The following is a 20,613-nucleotide window of genomic DNA, read 5'->3' on the forward strand; positions in this document are numbered from 1 at the left end:
GCCCTGCCCCAGCCCACGAGCAGCACCGAGTGTGACGCCGGCTCTTGGTGTCAGGACGTTGGCCCGGAGCGGGGAGAGGCCTCTCGGAGGAACTGTGGGCAGTTCTCAAGGGAAGGGACAGAGCCAGGTCGCGGAGGGGGTCCGCCTGGTGAGCATGAATGGCAGGACAGGGGCCACAGAGTCGGGCTGGTGATGGGTACAGCCTGAGCCGGGGCTGGTCCTCTGTCCTCCACTCCCTGAGGGGCTTGGCCCATTTTCAAGCAAAAATGCCCTCCTAAGGAACCCAAGTGTGGAGACCCCAAAGATCACAGCACCTTTTTTGAAGCAGTAAGTTTTGAGAGAAGCCCGCATGCTGCAAAATGAAGATCCCGCATTCTGCGATAAAGATGAAAAAGAACCAAATAAAGTGAAATAAAATGAAATAAAGTGAAATGAAATAGTGAAATAAAGTGAAATAAAATAAGATGAAATAAAGTGAAATAAGATGAAATAAAATAATAAAATTAAGCAAAATGAAAGCAAAAACAATAAATGTCAAATAGAGACGCTCAGTAGAGAGGTTAAAAAAGTCCAGCTTCTGAGCTGTGTCAGCCCAGCTCCCATGTCAGCAGGCCTCTGGGAGCTGAGTCCTGGTAATGCCCACGGGGACTTTGGAGTTCCCCAGGCACCTTACAGACTCTCCCCGATGGGGACGTGTGTCAAGAGTTGTCCGTCTCATCTACTTTTAGAGTCAGTGGTCACCCGTGACAAACGTGGAAGTGCTTGATTAGACCACAGTGTTAGATGCATTCCTACATCCCGTGGCTCAGGGAGACCCACACATCGAGCTCCCCGGCTGACAGAACAGCACAGGGCAGGCTGTGGGTGGGCAGGTCTGTGCTGTGGGTGGACGTGGCCCAGAAAATCATCAGGTCTGGGAGACACCACACACTGTGAACTGAGCCTCGGGTTTCCTTCTCTGCAAGTGGGGGTCCCTGTGAGGTAGCAGGGCAGTCCGACCACCACCCTCCCCACCTGCGTCCCGGGACTTTCACACGGGGCCACCACCCTGCCCAGCCCCCCGCCAGCATCACACGCCCTTCTCTCGGTTTGCAGGCGCCTCTCCGGGAACCGCCTCTCGCACATCCCAGGACAGGCGTTCTCCGGTCTCAGCAGCCTGAAAATCCTGTAAGTCTTAAGTCCCACATTACGTGGAGATTCAGCTTTGAGGACTCTGGGCAAATGGAAACTTGGTAGCCTGCATCTTGCTTTGCCACTGACTTGCTTTATTTCCTTATCTTCACTTTTCTCTTTAATTATTTCCAGGTCTTTGCTTTTGCTTTGTCGGTAAGAAAGTTTGTGGTTTGCAAACAAACGTTTAAGGGCACCTGATGCTTATGCCACAGTGTCAGGAAGTGACCGCCTCCCGGTGGTGTGCCGTGAACATGGCCCGTGGGTCCAGGGCAGGTTCAGGCCTCTCAGGCCAGGAGGAGTAGGACTGTTTCTGCAGAAGATTCCACACTGGTTTTCTTAACTGCCCTTCCCCTCGAACCCTGCCTGGCCCTAGTCTCTGGCCTCATGCGGAATCCCCGCCTCCAGTTCCCAGGCATCTGTGTCCTTGAAGCAGGAGGAACGTGAGGATGAAAGAGGACCCCACAGCCCCCTTGAGGGAGGGGATGTGGAGGCACCCTCTCCGAGACCCGAGTCCCCGGCTCACCTTGTCCACCCTGCCCCGTCCCTGGGAGAGTGTGGGTGAAAGGAAGTGGGAACGGGATGCAGGGGGTCTGAGGGCAGGTTGGGGAGGGTCCTCGGAGGGCCTGTCCCCGGGCTGGGGGCGAAGCAGATCCTGGGGACCAACCCCGGAGCGCCTGAAGCCCGCTGCAGCGGTGAGCCGCCCCCCTGCCCTGCTGCCCCCGCAGTCCCGCCTTGACCTGCAGGCCTTCTTTGCACAAGGTGGTCACCGAGGTGTAAGAAGGTCTAAAATCCCGTCCTGTGCCTGTCCTGGGCTCCACCCATCTAGAAAGGAGTCTCTCGTTTGCTCCAGGTTGTCTGTGGGTGGGTGGCCCTGTCCGCTCGGCCCGGGAGACCCCTGCTCCCAGCTGGTCAGCAGCCCCACCACCTCCAGGCGCCCTCCTCGCTCCACGTAGTCCGATGGCCCTCGGGCCCTAAGCCCCCTCCTGCCTCGGGGCCTGGCCCCTCCCCTCCCGACCTGCTCCTGCTCTGGCTGCAGGCACCGCCTCGGTCCCCTGTCCCTGCCTCCCTCCTCTTGGCGGGAGCGCCGGCCCTCGGTGCTCCCTGCCTCATCTCTCCATCTGTCTGCCCCAGTGCTGCTGCCCCCGGGTGGGAGGCACCCCCAAGCCAGACATGGCCTGGGAGGCCTGCTGGGTGGTGGTCCATGCCCGGGACAGGCCCAGACCTGTGGCCAGATTGGAGAGCCGGCTCTATCTGCTGGGCCTTCAGAATATGAGACTCAGTCCCGTGTGTAAGCCTCCAGCTTATGGACGAGCCTCTTTCTTCCTCGCCTGCCTCAGGCAGTTAATCAAAGCCTCCCCGAAGCTGCAGTCCCGCCCCCTCGACATGGTTCTGGCCCAGCGGGTTGGGTGGCTGGAGGGGCAGCGGCTGGAGCTGAGGGCAGCCCGCCACTGACCCCCGAGGGCAGCCCGCCACTGACCCCCAATGGCACCCCTAAGACCCTCCTGACCCAAAGCCTTCATGCCTGCTCTTTGCCTGCAGGCCTCCTCTGCTTTGGGGATGGGGGGCTGGGTGGGAGGGGTTGGGGAATGCACCCTAGTTAGCGCCCTCAGAGTGGAGGTTCCGCTTGCATCTGCGTAGAAAGGGCAGGTGTGCAGGCCTGAGGGGGCACCTTCCTGCCCCCAGCTCTTTCCTGACCTCCCCTCCCCCCACATACCTCCCAGAGGCCAGCAGGGAAGGACTCCCCAGAGGCAGTGGCCACCCAGGCCCCGCTTAGAGCTGGGCAAGTGAGCCCCTTGCCCAGGGCCCCAGGGCTCTGGAGTGGCTTTCTGACAGTGTTCTCAGCATGACTCTGGGGCCTGGGGCCAGTTGGGGTCCCCATTTACCCTCTTCTCACTCTTGGACTCATGGCCCTGCCGGTCCAGGAGGGCAGTCCTTCGAGCGGCTCGCGCCCGGCTGGACGTCCCTGCTTTTGTGGGGTCGTGTGTGATGGGGTCGCCAGCTGGTGCTGGCTTGCTGACCTGGGTGTCTCAGATTGCCCCTGCAGACATGCACACCACTCAGAGGCATTCGCCTGGGGCTGGCACAGCCTCCCCTTCCCAGGGAAGCTGTGGGCTCTCAGCTGCAGAGGAGACTGAGGCCCGGGGAGGAGACGCAGCTTCTCCCCATGTCCTTCTGGGCTGGGATGCTGGAGAGGGCTCTGCCCTGCTTTCCCGCCTTGCTGCTCTGGGTGTCTACTCCGTGTCTTCCCGGGTGCCTTGTCCCTGAAGCTCCTTGGAGGCGCCCTCCAGGCCCTGTGGACCCCTGGGGACAGATGGCTTGGGGCTCAGGCTGGGTTCTGTGGGCGGGGTCCTTCACGCCCTCTCTTCCTTACAGGATGCTGCAGAACAACCGGCTGGGAGGGATCCCCGCGGAGGCGCTGTGGGAGCTGCCGGGCCTGCAGTCTCTGTGAGTTGGGGTGGGGGGGGTGGGCTGGGCGGCCCTGCCTGGGCCTGAACCCCAGGTCCCGATGGTGCACTCCTGGCCTTGGTTTCCTCGGGAGGTCGTCGTCATCAGATGTGTGTGTGCAGGCGCCCAGCCCCTGTGGAAGGCTGCAGGAACCGGACCTCCCTGGGTGGGCCCCGGGCGCCATCCTGGGCCGTCTGACCTTCCACCACAGAGCCTGGGAGGGCTTGGAGGCTGCTGCCTCAGAACCGTAGCAGGACGGGGCTATCTCCCTGACCTCGCTGGCCCCCGGGCTTGGCGGGGCTTTGAGCTCAAATGCCTCATTGGCCACCAGGGACTCGTCCGGCCCCACCCCGGAGCCCTGCGGTTCCTGTCCATCCGCTGGGGTCTTCACGGTTCCTAGTTCCTGGGCGGAAACAGAGACAGGCGGGTGAGGGACGGCCTGGCCACCCGCTGCTCAGGGCCGGTGCTGGGTGCACGGGGCGGCCCGGAACAGGTGGGTGCCTAAGGCGTGCCTGTGAACCAGCTGAATTTGTCTGACCGGAGACTAGGTGCCTGGGGAGGACTCAGCCAGGGCCGGGCCTGGGGGCCCTGAGGCAGGCGGAGTGGGTGGTGCTTCCCCGCCTGTGGGCCCTCTCCCCCTCCCCAGCTGCCCGCTGGCCCCTCACCTGGGTGGCGCTGCTGACCCGCTGTGGGTGAGCACGGGTCGTGGTGATGGAGAGGACTCCTGGGTGGACGGCCAGGCTGCTCACCGAGAGCCCGGCGCGTGGTAGGGCTCAGCGAGAACGTGCTGATGGTGGGGTAGGCGAGGCGTGTGTCCCGGGGGTGAGCCGGGAGGGCACAGGGCCCCTTTGGACCTGCTGGGTGTACGGTACCGCGGGGGCGTGGCCAGGCCTCTGGGACTGGATGGAACACGGGCCTCTCTGCCTGCAGTATGTCAGAGCGTACTGTGCGAGTGTTGGGGAGAAGGGGGCATAGCCCTGCGTGAAGGCTCCACTTCGTGGGTGTTCCATCAGAGTGAGGCACCCTCCACCTAACTCGGGCGCCCTGTCACAGGTGGACGGGGGAGGCCCAGGTTGCTGGGTTGAGGGGCGGGGGCTGGGCTGCCAGAACAAATGAGGCATGAGCCCCCTCGCTAACCCCTTGTCTTGCCAGTCTTTACTCCCGGAGGCCTCGCTTCCTGGTTCCACCCTCCAGGGTGAGGACTGCACACAAGCCCAGGGAATCCCGGGGGACACAGACCGTCCAGAACAAGGAGGCAGGGTGGGCTCCCGGGGAGCCAGGGCTGCCGATGTGCTGAGGTCCTGGTGGCTCTCTAGAGCCCTGGTCCTGGTTAGACCCCAGGTGGGCTCGAGGGAGCCGTGAGGCTGCCTGTGCCCAAAGCCATCAGCTCCCCCAGAAACAGCAGCCCACCCCGACCACGTGGGGCGCAGCGCAGGCCCTGCAGCCCTGACCGGCAGAGCTGGGGGCCTGCTGCAGACCCCCTAGTGTGGCGGAGACGGAGCTGCTTGTGTGTGGGAGGGGTCCCCTGGAAGCGCGTTCTCGGGTCTGAGTGCTGTGGGACAGGGAGGCATCGTGGGGCCAGGATGGTGTCTTTGGGGGACAGGCCAGGCAGAAAACAGTTTGCACAGTCTGGTGGGACCACATAGAGCAGTGGTTCTCCAAGTGGAGTCCCGAGGCAGCAGGGCCAGCCACGCTGGGACCCCGTTGGCCATGCCCTCCCAGGCCCTACCTGCACCCACAAAATCGTAAATTCTGAAGGCAGGACCGCGATCACGTTTTCATGAGCCACCCCTCAACCCCAGCAGATTCTGACACCCACTAAAGAGTGAAAACCAATTATGCAAGAAAGGGGTCTGTGAGTGACCTGGGGGCATGGGTGTCCCCCACGTGGGCAGCTTCAAACAGCAAGCCATACAGTTTGGGGCCCAGAGAGAAAGGTCTCAGCAGGACAGCCCCATCTCGGAGCCTCTTCGGGTCTGTGACTGCCGCTGCTCCGCGTGGCCACATCCCCTGTCCTCACGTGGTCTGTCCTCTGTGTGTGTCTCTGTGTCTCTCATGGGACACTTGGCAGTGGATTTAGGGTCACCCTGATAATCCAGGAGGTCTCACCTTGAGGTCTGTAGCTTACTCCCACCTGCAAAGACCCTTTTTCCTCTAGGATTCCCTCCACAAGTTCTGCGGGTTATGACAGCGACACGCCTGCTTGGGAGGCACCACCCAGCCAGCAGGGGGTGTGCGGGTGGCAGAGGAGGGTGGGCAGGGGTCCTGTGGGGAGCGGCGGGGGAGAGTTGAACACTGAGGAGGCTGGAGTCTCGGTGAGGGCAGTGGCCTGTGAGCCAGCCCCGCAGGGAGGGCAGCCTCCTCCCAGCATGGCCAGGAACCAGCAGGAGGAGGGACGCGCCCGGAGGTCTGGGCGGCTCCCACCCTGGAGCTGCCTGCTCAGCCACAGGCCAGCCCCCACGCTGATTGTGAGCTCTCAGGTGACCTGGTGGGTGTGGTCAGCACGGCCAAACTTGCCTGCCTGCCAGAGAGGGCCCCGGCCCAGCCGTGCTGTGGGGCGTGCCGCGGGGTCCCCAGGGGTGCCCGAGGTGGCAGATGGCCTCCCTGGCACGGCTATTTTGGGCCCCGTGATGATAGGCTGCTTTATTTGGATCTCCCAAGGTTCCGGGAGTTGATTACTACATGCGTCTGGGGTAGAGGCTGCTTCGAGGTGGGTGGTGGGTGGGCATGCGGGCAGCACCGTGCACGTGATGAGGGTCTGACATGGGTCATCGGTCTCCCAGAGTTTCTGTGTGGCGGGGATACTGTGGGGCTTCTTTCAGACATAAATGTCGGTCTGGGGTAGAGTTGGCTCCAGCTGGGCCACCCAGGAGCAGTGTGGCACTCAGCACGTGTGGGCTCCTCAGCCCCACAGAGCTCCTACAGGCCTGGCCCTTAGAGGGGCAGGGGCACCTCTGAGTGGGGGCTGACCACTCAGATTGAGATTAAGTGCACATGGGCCCCAGGTAGAGCCCAGAAGTGGGGTGACCCCTCCCCACAGGGGAGATGACAGAGGCAAGGTTCTTCCCTCCTGCATTAGTGCCTCTTCTTGAGCAGCTAAAGCCAGTGCAGAACCCCGGCCTGGGTTCTGGTTGCATCTGGAGGGAAGAAGAGACCCCACCCCTGGTGTCCATCCATCTGCTCATCCACCCATCCATCCAACCATCCATCCATCCACCCATCTATCCATCCACCCATCCATCCACCTATCCATCCATCCACCCATCCACTAATCCATCCACCCATCCACTCATCAACCCATCCATCCATCCATCTATTCTTCATCCATCCATCCAACCATTCAACCACCATCCACCCACCCACCCACTCATCCATTCAACCAACCATCCATCCATCCATCTATCCATCTGCCCATCCACTCATCCACCCATCCATCTATCCATCTATCCACCCATCTGCTCATCCACCCATCCATCTATCCATCTATCCACCCATCTGCTCATCCACCCATCCATCTATCCACCCAAACATTCAACCATCATCCACCCATCCATCCACCCACCATCCCTCCATCTGTTCTTCATCCATCCATCTAACCATTCAACCACCATCCACCCACCCCATCCATCCATCTAACCATCTATCCATCCACCCATCTACTCATCCACCCTTCCATCCATCCACCCAAACATTCAACCATCATCCACCCACCCATCTATCCATCTACCATCCATCCATCCATTCTTCATCCATCCATCTAACCATTCAACCACCATCCACCCACCCCATCCATCCATCCACCCACCCATCCATCCATCTGCTCATCCACTCAGCCACCCATCCATCTATCCATCCATCCATCCAACCATCCACTCATCCATCCAACCGTCCGTCCATTCATCCAACCATCCATCCATCCATCCACTCATCCATCTATCCATCTATCCATCCATCCATCCACCCACTCATCCATCCATCCATCCATCCATCCAACCGTCCATCCATCCATCCATTCAACCAACCATCCATCCATCCATCTGTCCATCTGCCCATCCACCCATCCATCTGTTCTTCTTCCATCCAACCATTCAACCATCATCCACCTACCCATTCATCCATCCATTTATCCATCCATCCATCCATCCATCCATCCGTTCTCTGTCCATCCATTCAACCATCATCTACCCACCCACCCACCAACCCATCCATCCATCGGTTCTTCACCCATCCAGCCATTCAACCATCATCCACCCACCCACCCATCCACCCATTCATCCACCCACCCACCCAAGCATCCTTCCATCCATCTACCCATCCATCCCCCTAACCATCCATGCATCCATCCACCCATCTACCCATCCACCTATCCAGCCATTTACCCACGCAACCATCCATGCGTCTGCCCATCCATCCTCCAACCATCCATCCATCCAACTATTCACTTGTTTAAGCCTTGCCGAGTGCCTGAGCTCAATAATAAAACAAGGGCCCTGCCTTTCAGCAGCTCCTGCTTGTTGTGGGAATATCACACCCAGACCCCCATCTTTATGCCTCCCTTCCTGTACACCGTGGACTTATGCTACTGAAACAGAAAGTCAGTGCAGGTGAATATGATGTAAAATCAGTGTAGAAAGTGAAGAGGGAGCTGACGGACATAATGAAAACTAGGGGAAGTGGTGTGTGTAATAAGCATCACACTTGTGGTTAATATTTATCGAGTGCTCACTGTGGCACCAGGCTCTAGGCCAGTGCTCAGCAGACATCAGCTCGTTGATTTCTTGTGACAGATCTCCATGTGAGGTCCGATGGTCCCCATTTTACAGATGCGGAAGTGAAGGTTCAGGGAGTCAGTCACAGAGTTGAGAGATGGTCTGTCTGCATGTGTGTGCTTAGCCACACCCGTACAGTATGCAGGAGGTCAGCTGGGAGAGACCCCAGAGGTCTGGTTCCCAAGGCCGCCTGCCGCACGGTGTGTGAGAAGTTCACAGTGTGCACGTTCCCACGCCCTTTCTCAGACCTCAGTCAGCATCTCGTGGGCTGGGGCCCAGGACAGTGGACTTGACAACAGTCTCCCTGGTGGGATCCGATGCAGAGCCAGGTTTGGGAACCACGCGATGATCCTGGTGACTCAGAGTGTTTCCTGCATCGGCAGCACTGGCCTCACGTGGGCTGGTGAGTTGTGCAGAGGTTCAAGCTCCCCTCTAGACCGAGGGGGTCAGACTCTGCCTTTTAACAAGACCCCGCACCTTCCCAGCTGTGAGCACACCACTGAAATCTGGGACTCACTGTTCTTCGGTCCAGGAGCTCCTGGGACACCTGCCTTCTCTCCCAGCCCCGGTTCTGATGAGTCTCCATCGTTATTGGCTCCCTGTTCCCCCATCCCTTGGCCCTGCGGACTTTCTTTGCAAAATCATCAAGCCTTAACCCCTTTTCTTCCTTGTCATCCCCTGCACACATGGAATGAAAATGTGAGGTTGGAACATTTGGTTGTGGACCTGCCTAGAGGTGATGAGATATACCAGATGACCTTGGAAGATGCAGCTGGAGACATGCAGGTTAGACTTCAGGAAGAACTTCCCAGCTGCCTTTAACCACAGGGAGGGAAAGGCCAGAGGGCTTTCGGAAAGTCCCCAGTCACACTCCCCTTGTCTGGCCTGGGGACTCTCCCACTCTGCTCCCCTCTTGACGTTTTCTGGGAGCTCACAACCTCTTCAGAATCCTGTCCCACCAAAGCCCGAGGGTGCCAGAGGGAGGTGAGGGGTGGCTCGGGTCCCAGCCAGGAAGAGCCGGCAGCACCGCGTGCCAGCCGCCGGCCTTCCCCCGGCGCCCTCCGCAGCCCCGCAGCCCGCCGTAGTCGGGCTGGGAATGCGGGTCTGTTTTGAGTCTGTGGGTCGTTATCCACCTGTCCTGAGCCTTCAGAGCCCAGGTGGCTGCCAGCCACTTGTCGGCGTGCGGGGATGTGCATACCAGCTGGGAGAGGCGGTGGGCGTCAGCTCCTGCTGTGTCCACTGCAGAGGCTGAGGGGGACCAGGAGGAGGCATGGGCACCTGGTCCAGGAGGGGAGGGCGTCCTCCCCGTGTCACCAGAGAGTAGGAGCCGGCCTGCAGATGCTTTTCTGTTTACTGAAAGGGAAGTGTCCTTACGAGGCTCTGTGACCTCTTTGGCTAAATGATTCTAAGGTCACTTGTTCTGGAATGTCCCCCAGCCCTGCACTCTCACCAAAGTGGCGCCCCCTGCACTGACCCCAACACCCAGCTCTTCTGCCAGCCTCCCCCGAAATAAAACCATTCCTGCTTCAGCGAGGCCTGGGCGGAAGGGCTCTGTGGACCCTCGGCAGGGCAGCTGGAGCCCCGGGGGTGAGTCTTGAGGGGCCTGGCAGCCACGGAGAGGAGAGCATCAGGGGCAGCTTCTCCCTGAGAGGAAGGACAGGTCTGGAGGCTTAAAAGGGAATCCCGCCCTGATGCCCTGAGCAGGGGGAACACAGCACTGTCGGGGGCCAAGGTCCCTGGGAAGAGAGTAGGGGGAGCGGGCGGAAGCAGGGGGAGGGGTGGGGGAGGGGTGGGGAGGGGGAGGGGTGGGGCGGGCGCAGGGGGAGGGGGCGGGGAGGGGGGGCGGGGCCAAGAGCAGGGGGAGGGGTGGGGGAGGGGCCAGGAGCAGGGGGAGGGACTAGGGGGAGGGATCAGGGGAGGGGAGGGGTGGGGAGGGGGAGGGGCCAGGAGCAGGGGGAGGGACTAGGGGAAGGGGGGAGGGGCCAGGAGCAGGGGGAGGGACTAGGGGAAGGGATCAGGGGACGGGGAGGGGTGGGGAGGGGAAGGGGCCAGAAGCAGGGGCAGGGGCAGGGGCGGTCTGGGCATCCCCAGGGCACAGAACCGGCCCGGGGCCCTCAGGGCTGCGGGGCTCTGGTCTCTCAGAGGCCACCCCGGGCCCTCCAGGTGCCCCCTCTAGGTGCTCACAGGGTCAGGCCGCGCTCCTGGGCCCTCACGGCAGTTCTTACCAAGGCTTGGGCCTCCCCTCCATCCAGTAGGCCTTTCCCAGCTCCCCCTTCTTGCATCGCGGCTGCCCGTGAAGCACCGTCTCAGTGAAGCACTGTCTCTGGCCCCAGGCCCGCCCCGCCCCACCCCTGCACACCCAGCACCTCTGCCCCTCCTGTGGGCGCCTCGGCTCAGTCTCCTCCGCAGCCTCCCCCGCCTCATCGATGGCAGAATCAGGGGCTTTCTCCTCACCCACCCTGAGCCCTCGCCTGCAGTCCGGCTGCCTCGTGAGCTGCCATGGGAGTCTCCCTTGGGGCGCCAAGCCAGCCTTGGGGTGAAGGTTCACCAGCTCCTCAGCTGCCCGTCTGTCCCCTGACCTGGGCCTAGGGACCAGCAGTAAAACCTTCGCACGGACCCTCTGGAGAGGGGGAGAGGGGGAGCCAGCTATGTCTCCTGACTCTCAGTCCTGCCGTCTTCTGGATGGAGTGGGTCAGAGAGGTGCCCTGAGGGCAGGTCCGGGTCTCCCCACGCTGTCGGGTAGCAGCACTTCCCAATCGCTGCTCTGATCAGAAACCACAGACCTCAGGGCCCGCCGACCAAGCCTTCCTGGGAGTTGCACCTGCTCAGTCGTGAGCCCACCCCGCTCGCCACCCATCCAGCCGGGCTGCATACCCCACGAGGTGCCCTTCTGCCCCCAGGCCTCGGCTTGAGCTGTCCTCAGGATCTGGTGCTTTTCCTTTCTGCCAGGCTTTGCCTCTCTGCTGAATCAATGCAACACACTTCCTCCAGGAAGTCCTCCTAGATTTCCACCTGACTCTGAGCCTCTGAGTACACGGAGTACCAGAGCCAGGCACCCTCGGCTCTCGCGGGATGGCAGGGCGGAGGCACTGGCCAGAGCAGAGCAGGGAGGACCCAGGTGGAGCTCTGCTGTCTTTGCTCTGCTGGCCTGGAGCCTGCTGGCCGCTGCTGGGGTGGAGGACAGTGTCGCCTGCTTTCGCTCAGCCTGGTGGGGGCAGGGCTGGGCGCAGACAGTAAATAGCCTTTGTCCACAGGTCTGCTTGGGAAGGGAGGGATGCTGAGTGGTGGACCTTGGGCCAGTCTGGAGAGCTCGGAGAAAGGGCTCCACGCGAGCCCAGGCAAACGGGACCCTTATTGGTCCATCTCTCCCTGACGTGGCCTGACTGGCATCCTGGAGCTGACTGTCCCAGCCACGCCAAGTCCGGAAGTCAGAGCTGGACGGGCAGTGAGGCTCGTGGGGCGCGGCCAGTGGTCACTCTCCTCCCTGTTGTCCAGGCCTCACACATCTGACGGACCCAGAGGCGCCCCTTTCAGCTGTGAGGGGCTGTGTGAGCCCAGACTCTCTCTGAAGTCGCTGCTGCTTGCCCGTGTAAGCCAGCCCCGCCTCTTTCGAGGTGAGAGTTGTCTGCGCCTCCCGAGCCTAGGTTCTGTGCGCTGTGAACTGGGAGTGATCGGGCGACTGCCCTGAAGCTCCCTGCGATGCTCCGTGCTTGGCCAGGCGGTGCTGGGACGAGGGTTATTGTCGGGCTCACCTGCGGTGTAGGCTTTGCAGCAGAACCCGGTGGGGACCTCCAGAGGGGCTGGGCACCCCTTTCCCTCCACGGCCGTTAGCACCCCTCAGCAGGCCGGTAAGCTGCCAGCTTCAGGATGTAGTCACAGTAGGACAGGCTGGGATCTGCAGGTCCACGCAGGCCCGAGTTTCAGAGCTGGGGTCCTGAATCCATGCTCACTGAAGTCCAGCTCCTCCTCTCATCCGTGTGGGGACGGAGTTTGACCGCTAGTTTCTTTTCTTTTTTTTTTTGTAAATTTATTTTCAAAGGGCAAAACAGCTGGGGAATTTACATATGAGTCCAACAGAATGTCACTGACCAGGTCAGCCATGTGGCTAAGATGGGATCTCATGCCCAGACTCTTGCAGGACCGCCTGTCCTCTTGCAGTGGAGGGAAGGGCCGGTACCTTGTCCATGCACACCCCTCCTGCCTGCAGCGTCATCTGCGACTTCCTGTGCTGTGTGCACACTTCACGTGTGCTTCCGTCGTGTCCGACTCTTTGCGGCCCCATGGACTGTATCCCGCCAGGCTCCTTTGTTCAAGGATTTTCCAGGCAGGAATACTGCAGTGGGTTCATTCCCTTCTCCAGGGGATCTTTCAAACCCAGGCATCAAACCCATGTCTTTTATGTCTTCTGCATTGGCAGACGGGTTCTTTATGCTAACGCTATCTGGGAGATGGACATGTTAACTTTCCATATCTGTACCAGGACTTTCAAACCCAAATCCACCCTCCACGGCCACAGTCATCTTTACTTGGTCCAAACTAAGGTCCCCATGAAACAGGAATTTACTGGGAGCTTCACTGGGTCCGTCTTGTCATAGTTTCCAGACAAGATGGTCCTTGGCTCCATTCACTGTGAGAGGAGGTGTTGCTGGGCCAGCAGCTCAGCCGTGAATCTACCTGGAGCCAAGGGCAAGGACCTGAAAGGAAAACTCATGGACCTGAAAGGAAAAGCTCATGTGGTCAAACATGAGCTCCCTCAAAATAAATGCCGAAAGTGTTCGGGTTTTAGAGGACCGCCAGCATCTGATTCTAACTGTGGCTCTTAGGAGGATGGGATAGTAGTGTCACCATCCTGTTCATATGCACAATCAAGTGGAATACCAGTACAGTTGAGTCTTGTTGATAGTTTATGAGTCGTCGGGTCACAGGGCTGCTGGTCTCGGGGCCTGGCAACTGGCTTCTGGGATGAGCGGGAGCTTTGCAATGCCTGGGACCCCTTTTGGCTGGAAGAGCAGCAACGCTCCGTGAGGAGAAGCACCCCATCTGGGCTGAGATGGGAGAATGGGAGGCGAATGGTGGGGAGGAAGGGACAGCCTTGCTGGGAGGGGAGGGGGCTGAGCAGAGGGAAGGCTGTGAACTGGGTGTGTTTGGTCACTCGATCCTGTCTGTCTCTTTGCGACCCCACGGACTATAGCCCACCAGGCTCCTCTGTCCATGGGGATTCCCCAAGCAAGAATACTGGAGTAGGTTGCCATACCCTCCTCCAGGGGATCTTCCCGACCCAGGAATCGAACCAGGGTCTCCCATACTACAGGCAGATCCTTCACCATCTGAGCCACCAGGGAAGCCCAGGAATACTGGAGTGGGTAGCCTATCCCTCCTCCAGGGGAATCTTTCCGACCCAGGAATAGAACTAGGGTCTTGTGCATTGCAGGCAATTCTTTACCAGCTGAGCCACCAGCCCTGGGGGATGGATTTGGAGAAGGCAGTCTTGGCTCAGCCTAGTGGACAGCCTGGAGGAGGCCAGTCTGCCGGCCCTTCCATGAGGCCAGGCAGAACAGAGCCTGGACCACAGCAGTGACCCAGGGAGGGGCCCAAGAGAATGCGGCTTCACCATTCACCCCCATCCTCCCCGCCCCACACCCGCCCCCTGTGTGCACTGCCCCAGCTGAGCACTCCAGAGCCTGCGGCTTAATTATATCCTGACGCACTGTTTTTAAAAAATATGTTTTTGTTCTGACTCATTGTAGAAAATTTAGAAAATACAGAGAATATGAATAAAACAGAAATCACCCACAATTCTACCACCCAGACACAGTGCTTATTAACATGCCTATGTCTCTCTGAACTCTCGTACTTTTAAACTCACCCTTCCTTTGTGATGTGTTGAATCTTTAAAATTGTGTTGGGGCCTGATTTATGGTTCCTTCAAGACTGTAGCACGGGTGTAATCATTTCAGCTTTAAGTACTTTAAAAACTTGAGATATAATTCATACAGCGTGAGAGTCACTCTTTAAAAGTAGAGAACTGAGTGGCTTGTTGTGTTTTTTTTAGAGTGTCTACAAACTTGTGCAGCCACTAACACCTCTGATTTCCGCGCATTCTCGTCTCCCTGCCCTGGTGAGCTCCCACTCCCCGCAGCACACAGCCCCCAAGGGCATTAATCTACATTCTCTCTGCGTTTGCCTGTTGTGGACATTTCACATAAATGAAACCATACAAAATGGAGCTTTTTGTGTTTGGCGTCTTTCACTTTGCATGTTGTCAAGATTCACCCATGTGGGTATTCACTAGTCTGTCAGTTCAGTTCAGTTCAGTTACTCAGTCATGTCTGACTCTGTGACCCTATGGTCTGCAGCACGTCAGGCTTCCCTGTCCATCACCAACTCCCCGAGCTTGCTCAACTTGATGGACACATCAAGTCAGTGATGCCATCCAACCATCTCATTCTCTGTCGTCCCCTTCTCCTCCTGCCTTCAATCTTGCCCAGCATCAGGGTCTTTTCCAAGTCAGTTCCTCACATCAGGTGGCCAAAGTATTGGAGTTTCAGCTTAAGCATCAGTCCTTCCAATGAACACCCAGGGCTGATCTCCATTAGGATGGACTGGTTGGATCTCCTTGCAGTCCAAGGGACTCTCAAGAGTCTTCAGCACCACAGTTCAAAAGCATCAATTCTTCGACACTCAGCTTTCTTTATGGTCTAACTTTCACATCCATACATGACCACTGGAAAAACCATAGCTTTGACTAGATGGACCTTTGTCGGCAAAGTGATGTCTCTGTTTTTTAAAATGCTGTCTAGGCCGGTCATAGCTTTTCTGTCAGCACTTCTTTCCTTTTTTTAACACACGTCTTCATTTATTTGGCTGCACTAGGTTTTACTTGCTGCACTTGGGATCCCAGGACTTAACTCCTCTTGGTGGCTGAATGATATTCCATTGTGGGGTTAGCCCAGGTCTGTTTGCCTGTTAGCGGCTGGTAGACATTGGGTTGTTTTCAGTTTTTGGTTATTGCGAATAATACTGGTGTGAACACTCGTGCAGATGCATTTTCAGTTCTCTCAGGTGTACGGCCAGGAGTGAAGTTGCCGGGTCTCGTGGTGACTGTGTGGACAGCTGTGTGCAGACCTGCTAAACTATCTCCCGAGGTGGGCGCAGCACCTCGCCATCCCCAGCAGCGTCGTGGTCCATTCCCACACTCGTTACTGTCTTTGATTTCGGTTTCCTCCTGGGTGTGAAGTGGCGTCTTGTGGTCTTGATTTACATGCCCTGGCAACTAATGGAATTGAGCCTCTTCTTCTGTGCTTACTGTTTGCTTTGTTTGGAGAAATCTATTCAGAGACTTTGACCATTTTACTTGTTACCATCCTTTGAAGAACAAAAGTTTTCAATTTTGATGAAGTCCAATTTTTCCTGTTTTGTTTCTTGTACTTCTGGCGTTTTATTTAAGAAACTATTGCCTAATCCAAGGTCAGGAAGATTTATGTTTTCCTCTAATAGTTTTATAGCTTTGAGTTTTTGACCTATTTTGTCCATTTTTGTATGTGGTGTGAGGTAGAAGATTCCATTTCTTTTTCTCGCCAATGGCGAGTTCTTTCAACAAACCGTTTCATCACACCAAAGGCTGTTCTTTTCCCTACTGAATTGTCTTCAGTTCCGCTCAGTTACTCAGTCATGTCCGACTCTTTGTGACCCCATGGACTGCAGCATGGCATCCTGTTGACAATCAGCTGACCACATGTGTGTGAATACATGGCTTCCCAGCTGCACTAGTGGTAAGAGTGCACTTGCCAAATCAGGAGACAGAAGAGACGCAGCTTCGATCCCTGGGTGGGGAAGATCCCCTCAAGAAGGAAATGGCAGCCCACTCCAGTATTCCTGCTTGGAGAATTCCATGGACAGAGGAGCCTGGTGGGCTACAGTCCATGGGGTCACACAGAGTCAGGCATGACTGAAGTGACTTGGCACGCAGCACACACGTGTTGAGTGTGTTTCTGGATTCTCAGTTCTATTCATTTGACCTGTGTGTCTATTCTTACGCCAAGACCATCCAGTCTTGACTGTAGTTTTGTAGTAAGTTTTGAAATCAGAAAATGTGAGTCCTCCAACTTTGTTCCTCTTTTTCATGATTCATTTGACTGTTCTTGCTCCCTTGCATTTCTATATGCATTTTTATGATCTGTGTCAATTTCTGCAAAAAAAGAGAGGACACTGGGAGTTTTGATATGGTCCTGTTGAATCTACAGGTCAGTTTGCGGAGTGTTGCCATCTTAAAAATCCATGGATATGAGATGTCTTTCCATCTATTTAGATAGTCTTTAATTTCTTTCAACAATGTTTTATGGTTTTCAAAGTATAGACTTTGTACTTTTTGTTGAATTTATTCCTAATTTGTGTTGATGTTATTGTAAATTGAATTGTTTTCTTTTTTATTGAGATACACAGTGCTGTATTAGTTTCTGGTATACAACAAAGTGGTCCAGTTATACATGTATGTGCATATATATATATATATATATACTTCTCATAATAGATTATTATAAGATACTGAATATAGTTCCCTGTGCTATAAAGCAAGTCTTCCTGCTTTATACATATGTCTGTCTGTTTCATAGAGAGCAGTGTGCATACATTGATCCCAAACTCTGGATTTATCCCTTCCTCCGCTGGTGACCGTGAGTTTGTTTTCTGTGTCTGTGAGTCTGTTTCAGTTTTGTACATAGGTTCATTTGTTTCATATTTTAGATCCCACGAATAAGTGATATCATGTATTTGTCTTTCTCTGTCTGACTTAACCTCACTCAGTGTGATGATCTCTAGGTCCATCCCTGTTGTTGCCGACGATGTTACTTCGTTCTTGGAAAGGCTGAGTCAGTCGCATTCCACTGTGTGCGTATACCACATCTTCTTTGTCCGTTCATCTGTCGTTGGACACTTCGGTTGCTTCTGTGTCTTGACTGTTGTGACCAGTGCTGCAGTGAACACTGGGGTGCATGTGTCTTTTTGAATGAGTTTTGTCCGGATATATGCCCAGGAGTGGGATTGCAGGGTCATGTGATAGCTCGAATTTTAGTTTTCTGAGGAATCTCCATACTGTTTTCCAAAGTGGCTGCACCAATTTACATTCCCACCAATAGTGTAAGAGGGTTTCCTTTTCTCCACACCCTCTCCTGTGTTTATTATTTGTAGACTTTTTGATGATGGCCATTCAGACTGGTGTGAGGTGATCTCATTGTAGTTTTGATGTGCATTTCTCTAATTAGCAGTGTTGAGCATCTTTTCATGTCCTGTTAGCTGTCTGTGTGTGTTCTTTCGAGAAATCTCTGCACACTTTGTTTGGGTTGTTTGTTTTTTTTTGTTATGGAGTTGTATGACCTGTTTGTTTATTTTGGAAATTAAATACTTGTCAGTCACATTATTTGCAAATAGTTTCTCCTAGCCTGTAAGCTGCCTTTTTGTTTTATTTATGATTTCCTTTGCTGTGCAAGTGCTTGTGGATTTGGTTAGGTCCTGTTTGTTTGTGTTTGCGTTTATTTCTGTTGCCTTGGGAGGCGATCTGAGCAGACGCTGGTCTGAGGTATGTCAGCGGGTACTTTGCCTGTGTTCTCTTCTGGGAGTTTTACGGTGTCATGTCTCATATTTAAGTCTTTAAGTCATCTTGAGTTTATTTTTCTGTATGGTGTCAGGGTGTGTTCTGACTTCATTGATTTACATGTTCTGTCCAGCTTTTGCAACAATATGCACTGAAGGTGAATTGTTTCCTTAATTTCATTTTTGGATTGTTCATTGCAAGTGTGTGGAAGTACAGTTGGTTTTTGTGTATTGATCTTGTATCTTGCAATTTTGCTGCACTTATTTATAAACTCCACTAGTTTTTTAATTAGGTATTTTAACGTTTGGGGTTTGTTTATTTGGTATTTTAATGTTTGACAGGGAAAGTTCGAGTCCATGTTTCTGTTATATTTTGCTTGTCTGTTTATTTTATAATATGGACGTGAAAGTGTTAGTTGCTCAGCCGTGTCTGACTCTCTGTGACCCCACGCACTTCAATGTGCCAGGCTTCTCTTTCCGGGGCAAGAATGGTTCTTTCCATTCTCCAGGCAAGAATGGTAGAGTGGGTAGCCATTCCCTTCTCCAGAGGAGTCTTCCTGATCCAGCGGTCAAACCCGGGTCTTCTGCGCTGCAGCAGATTCTTTACTTTCTGAGCCACCAGGGGAGCCATTATAACGTGGCTTCAGTTTTAATTTGTGAAGATACACCTAACCCCAGCCCCCACACCCCATTCAGTCTGTTTTCTGATCCCTTACGTATTTGAGAATGTTTTTGTGGACTTCACATATACTTGTCAAACTACCTGAAAATAAACTTCATGGATCATTTTTTCTTAGGATGCTGTCAGTGTAGCTCTATTTTCCCCTGGCACGTGGTTGCCAGGAAATTCAGAGATGGCACTCATTGTTTTGTTCCTTACAGAAGAGCATGCATCTTCTTTATGAATGCATACAAGAGTTTCTCCATTTATAGAGTTTAGCCAGAATGTGCTCAGGTGTGAATCACTTTTCTGTCAGTTTGTCTGAAACCCAGTAGACGTTTGTAAAGCACATTTTTTACAGCTTCAAGAGACATCAGAATTATAGCTGTGCTTCTGCTCCACTCATTTCGACTCGCCCCTCGCAGCTTCCCTGCCCACCCAGCTCCGCTTGCATCTTGATTTGTCTTTGAAATCCACCTTTATTTCTGGCATTCTGCGCTGCTGCCCCTCTGCGTCTGCCTTTTCGCGCCCGTGCGTGTCTGCTCCTGTCCCACCGACCTCATCATTCCTCGTGCCTCACTGAGGAGGCTGAGGAACCACCTGCTGCTTATTATTCTCCTTCATGTTCATGTTCTTTAGAATTAAAAACAGTTGTTGCTTTAACGTTTTTCCTTCTCTTTTTAAAGATGTTTAAACGTGTAACATGAAATTTACCGCCTTTGTGTAGTCAGGTGTGCGTGAGTGGCATGAAGCGCTTCACATCCCTGGGTCAGCGTCCCCACCGTCCGTCCCAGGCCTCCTTCCATCCTGCAGAACTGAAACGCCGCAGCCGCTGAGCCCTCGCTAACCCGGACCCCAGCCCCTGGCCCCGACCCTTCCCCTTCCTCTCTGTGAGTCTGCCTCTAGGGAGCGCACGTAAGCGGAATCCCAGTCTGTCTTCTGTGTCTGGCTTATTTCGCTCAGCATCCGTGCTCGAGGTTCCTGCGCGTGGAAGCCGGGTGTGAGTTTCCGTCTTTTCCGGGCGGAGTCGCCGTCTGCCGTGTGTACGCAGTCGTCCGCTGGGCACATCCGGGTTGCTCCCGCCGTCTGTGATTGGTTGTTTTCCTCGCAGCAGCAGGCGTCAGATTCTGGTCACGTGTAGCTTCTGGTCAGGTTCTGAGTTTTCATCTTCTGTATCGTCACCAGTGTTTTAGTGGGAAGGTGGGTACATTTTCCTCTGTTTTAACTGAACGTGCTTGACTATTTGGCCTGTTTCTGGGGTCAGAGGAGAGGCTTCAGCGTGAGTGGGGCGGGCGCTCACGGGTCGGCCCGAGGCCCGAGGAGACGCCGCGAGTCGGGGACCGGCCTCGTGGGGAGGGTCCGCGGCGCCTGAGGGACAGTAGGGATGGCCCCGCCCTGGACAGGGGGCAGAGGTGTGTCCCACGGGCGCAGGGGGCGCGGGGAGAGACGCGTTTCCCCGAAGGAGTGGAGGACGGGGCCCTCCCGAGAAGCGAGCTGAGAGTTACTCCAGGGAGGCGCTCTTGAAGCCCGCGCCTCAGGGTCCGGAGAGGCGGCGGTGATGTCAGAGGTTCCAGGCACACAGGCAGCGCGCAGGGCCCTGAGGCCGGCCCGGCGGCCTGCGTCACAGGGACCCAGGAGAGGGTGCCGCGGGGGGCGGGACACAGGGGGCGATGGAGGCCTGAGCAGGGCGAAGACCAGCCTGCACGTGCAGGGTCACGAGTCTGCGTGAGCGGACAGACGGATGGAAGGACGTGGATGGGCCGATAGAGGGGTCGGTGGGGGGACCGGAAGTGGGGCTGGGAGGAGCCGATGCACACCACGCAGCTGCGCCCTGACAGCTCTCACCGTGGCCCGCGGGAGTCGGGGGCCTCGGACGAGGGCGGACTGGACCCTGCGTCAGGGCCGCAGAGCCGATGCCCTCCTCCGTGCCCCCGTGGCACCCTCCGCTCTGTCCGCGCCACACAGTCCGCTGGGCTG

At 56.1% G+C, this 20,613-nt stretch overlaps 1 protein-coding gene across 2 annotated transcripts in view; it reads left to right on the plus strand.

The window, feature by feature from the left end:
* The window catches only part of LGR6 (leucine rich repeat containing G protein-coupled receptor 6), a 75,907-nt gene that overhangs the window by 17,142 nt on the left and 38,152 nt on the right, over nucleotides 1-20,613 (plus strand). For both annotated transcript variants that reach the window (XM_020881977.2, XM_070473793.1), the window contains exons 3-4: nucleotides 1,096-1,167; nucleotides 3,547-3,618. In XM_020881977.2, coding sequence (XP_020737636.2) covers nucleotides 1,096-1,167; nucleotides 3,547-3,618 — 144 coding nt within the window. The remainder of the gene's footprint in view (nucleotides 1-1,095; nucleotides 1,168-3,546; nucleotides 3,619-20,613) is intronic.

This window comes from Odocoileus virginianus, chromosome 11, assembly GCF_023699985.2.
Source record: "Odocoileus virginianus isolate 20LAN1187 ecotype Illinois chromosome 11, Ovbor_1.2, whole genome shotgun sequence".
NCBI classification, from domain to species: Eukaryota; Metazoa; Chordata; class Mammalia; order Artiodactyla; family Cervidae; genus Odocoileus; species Odocoileus virginianus.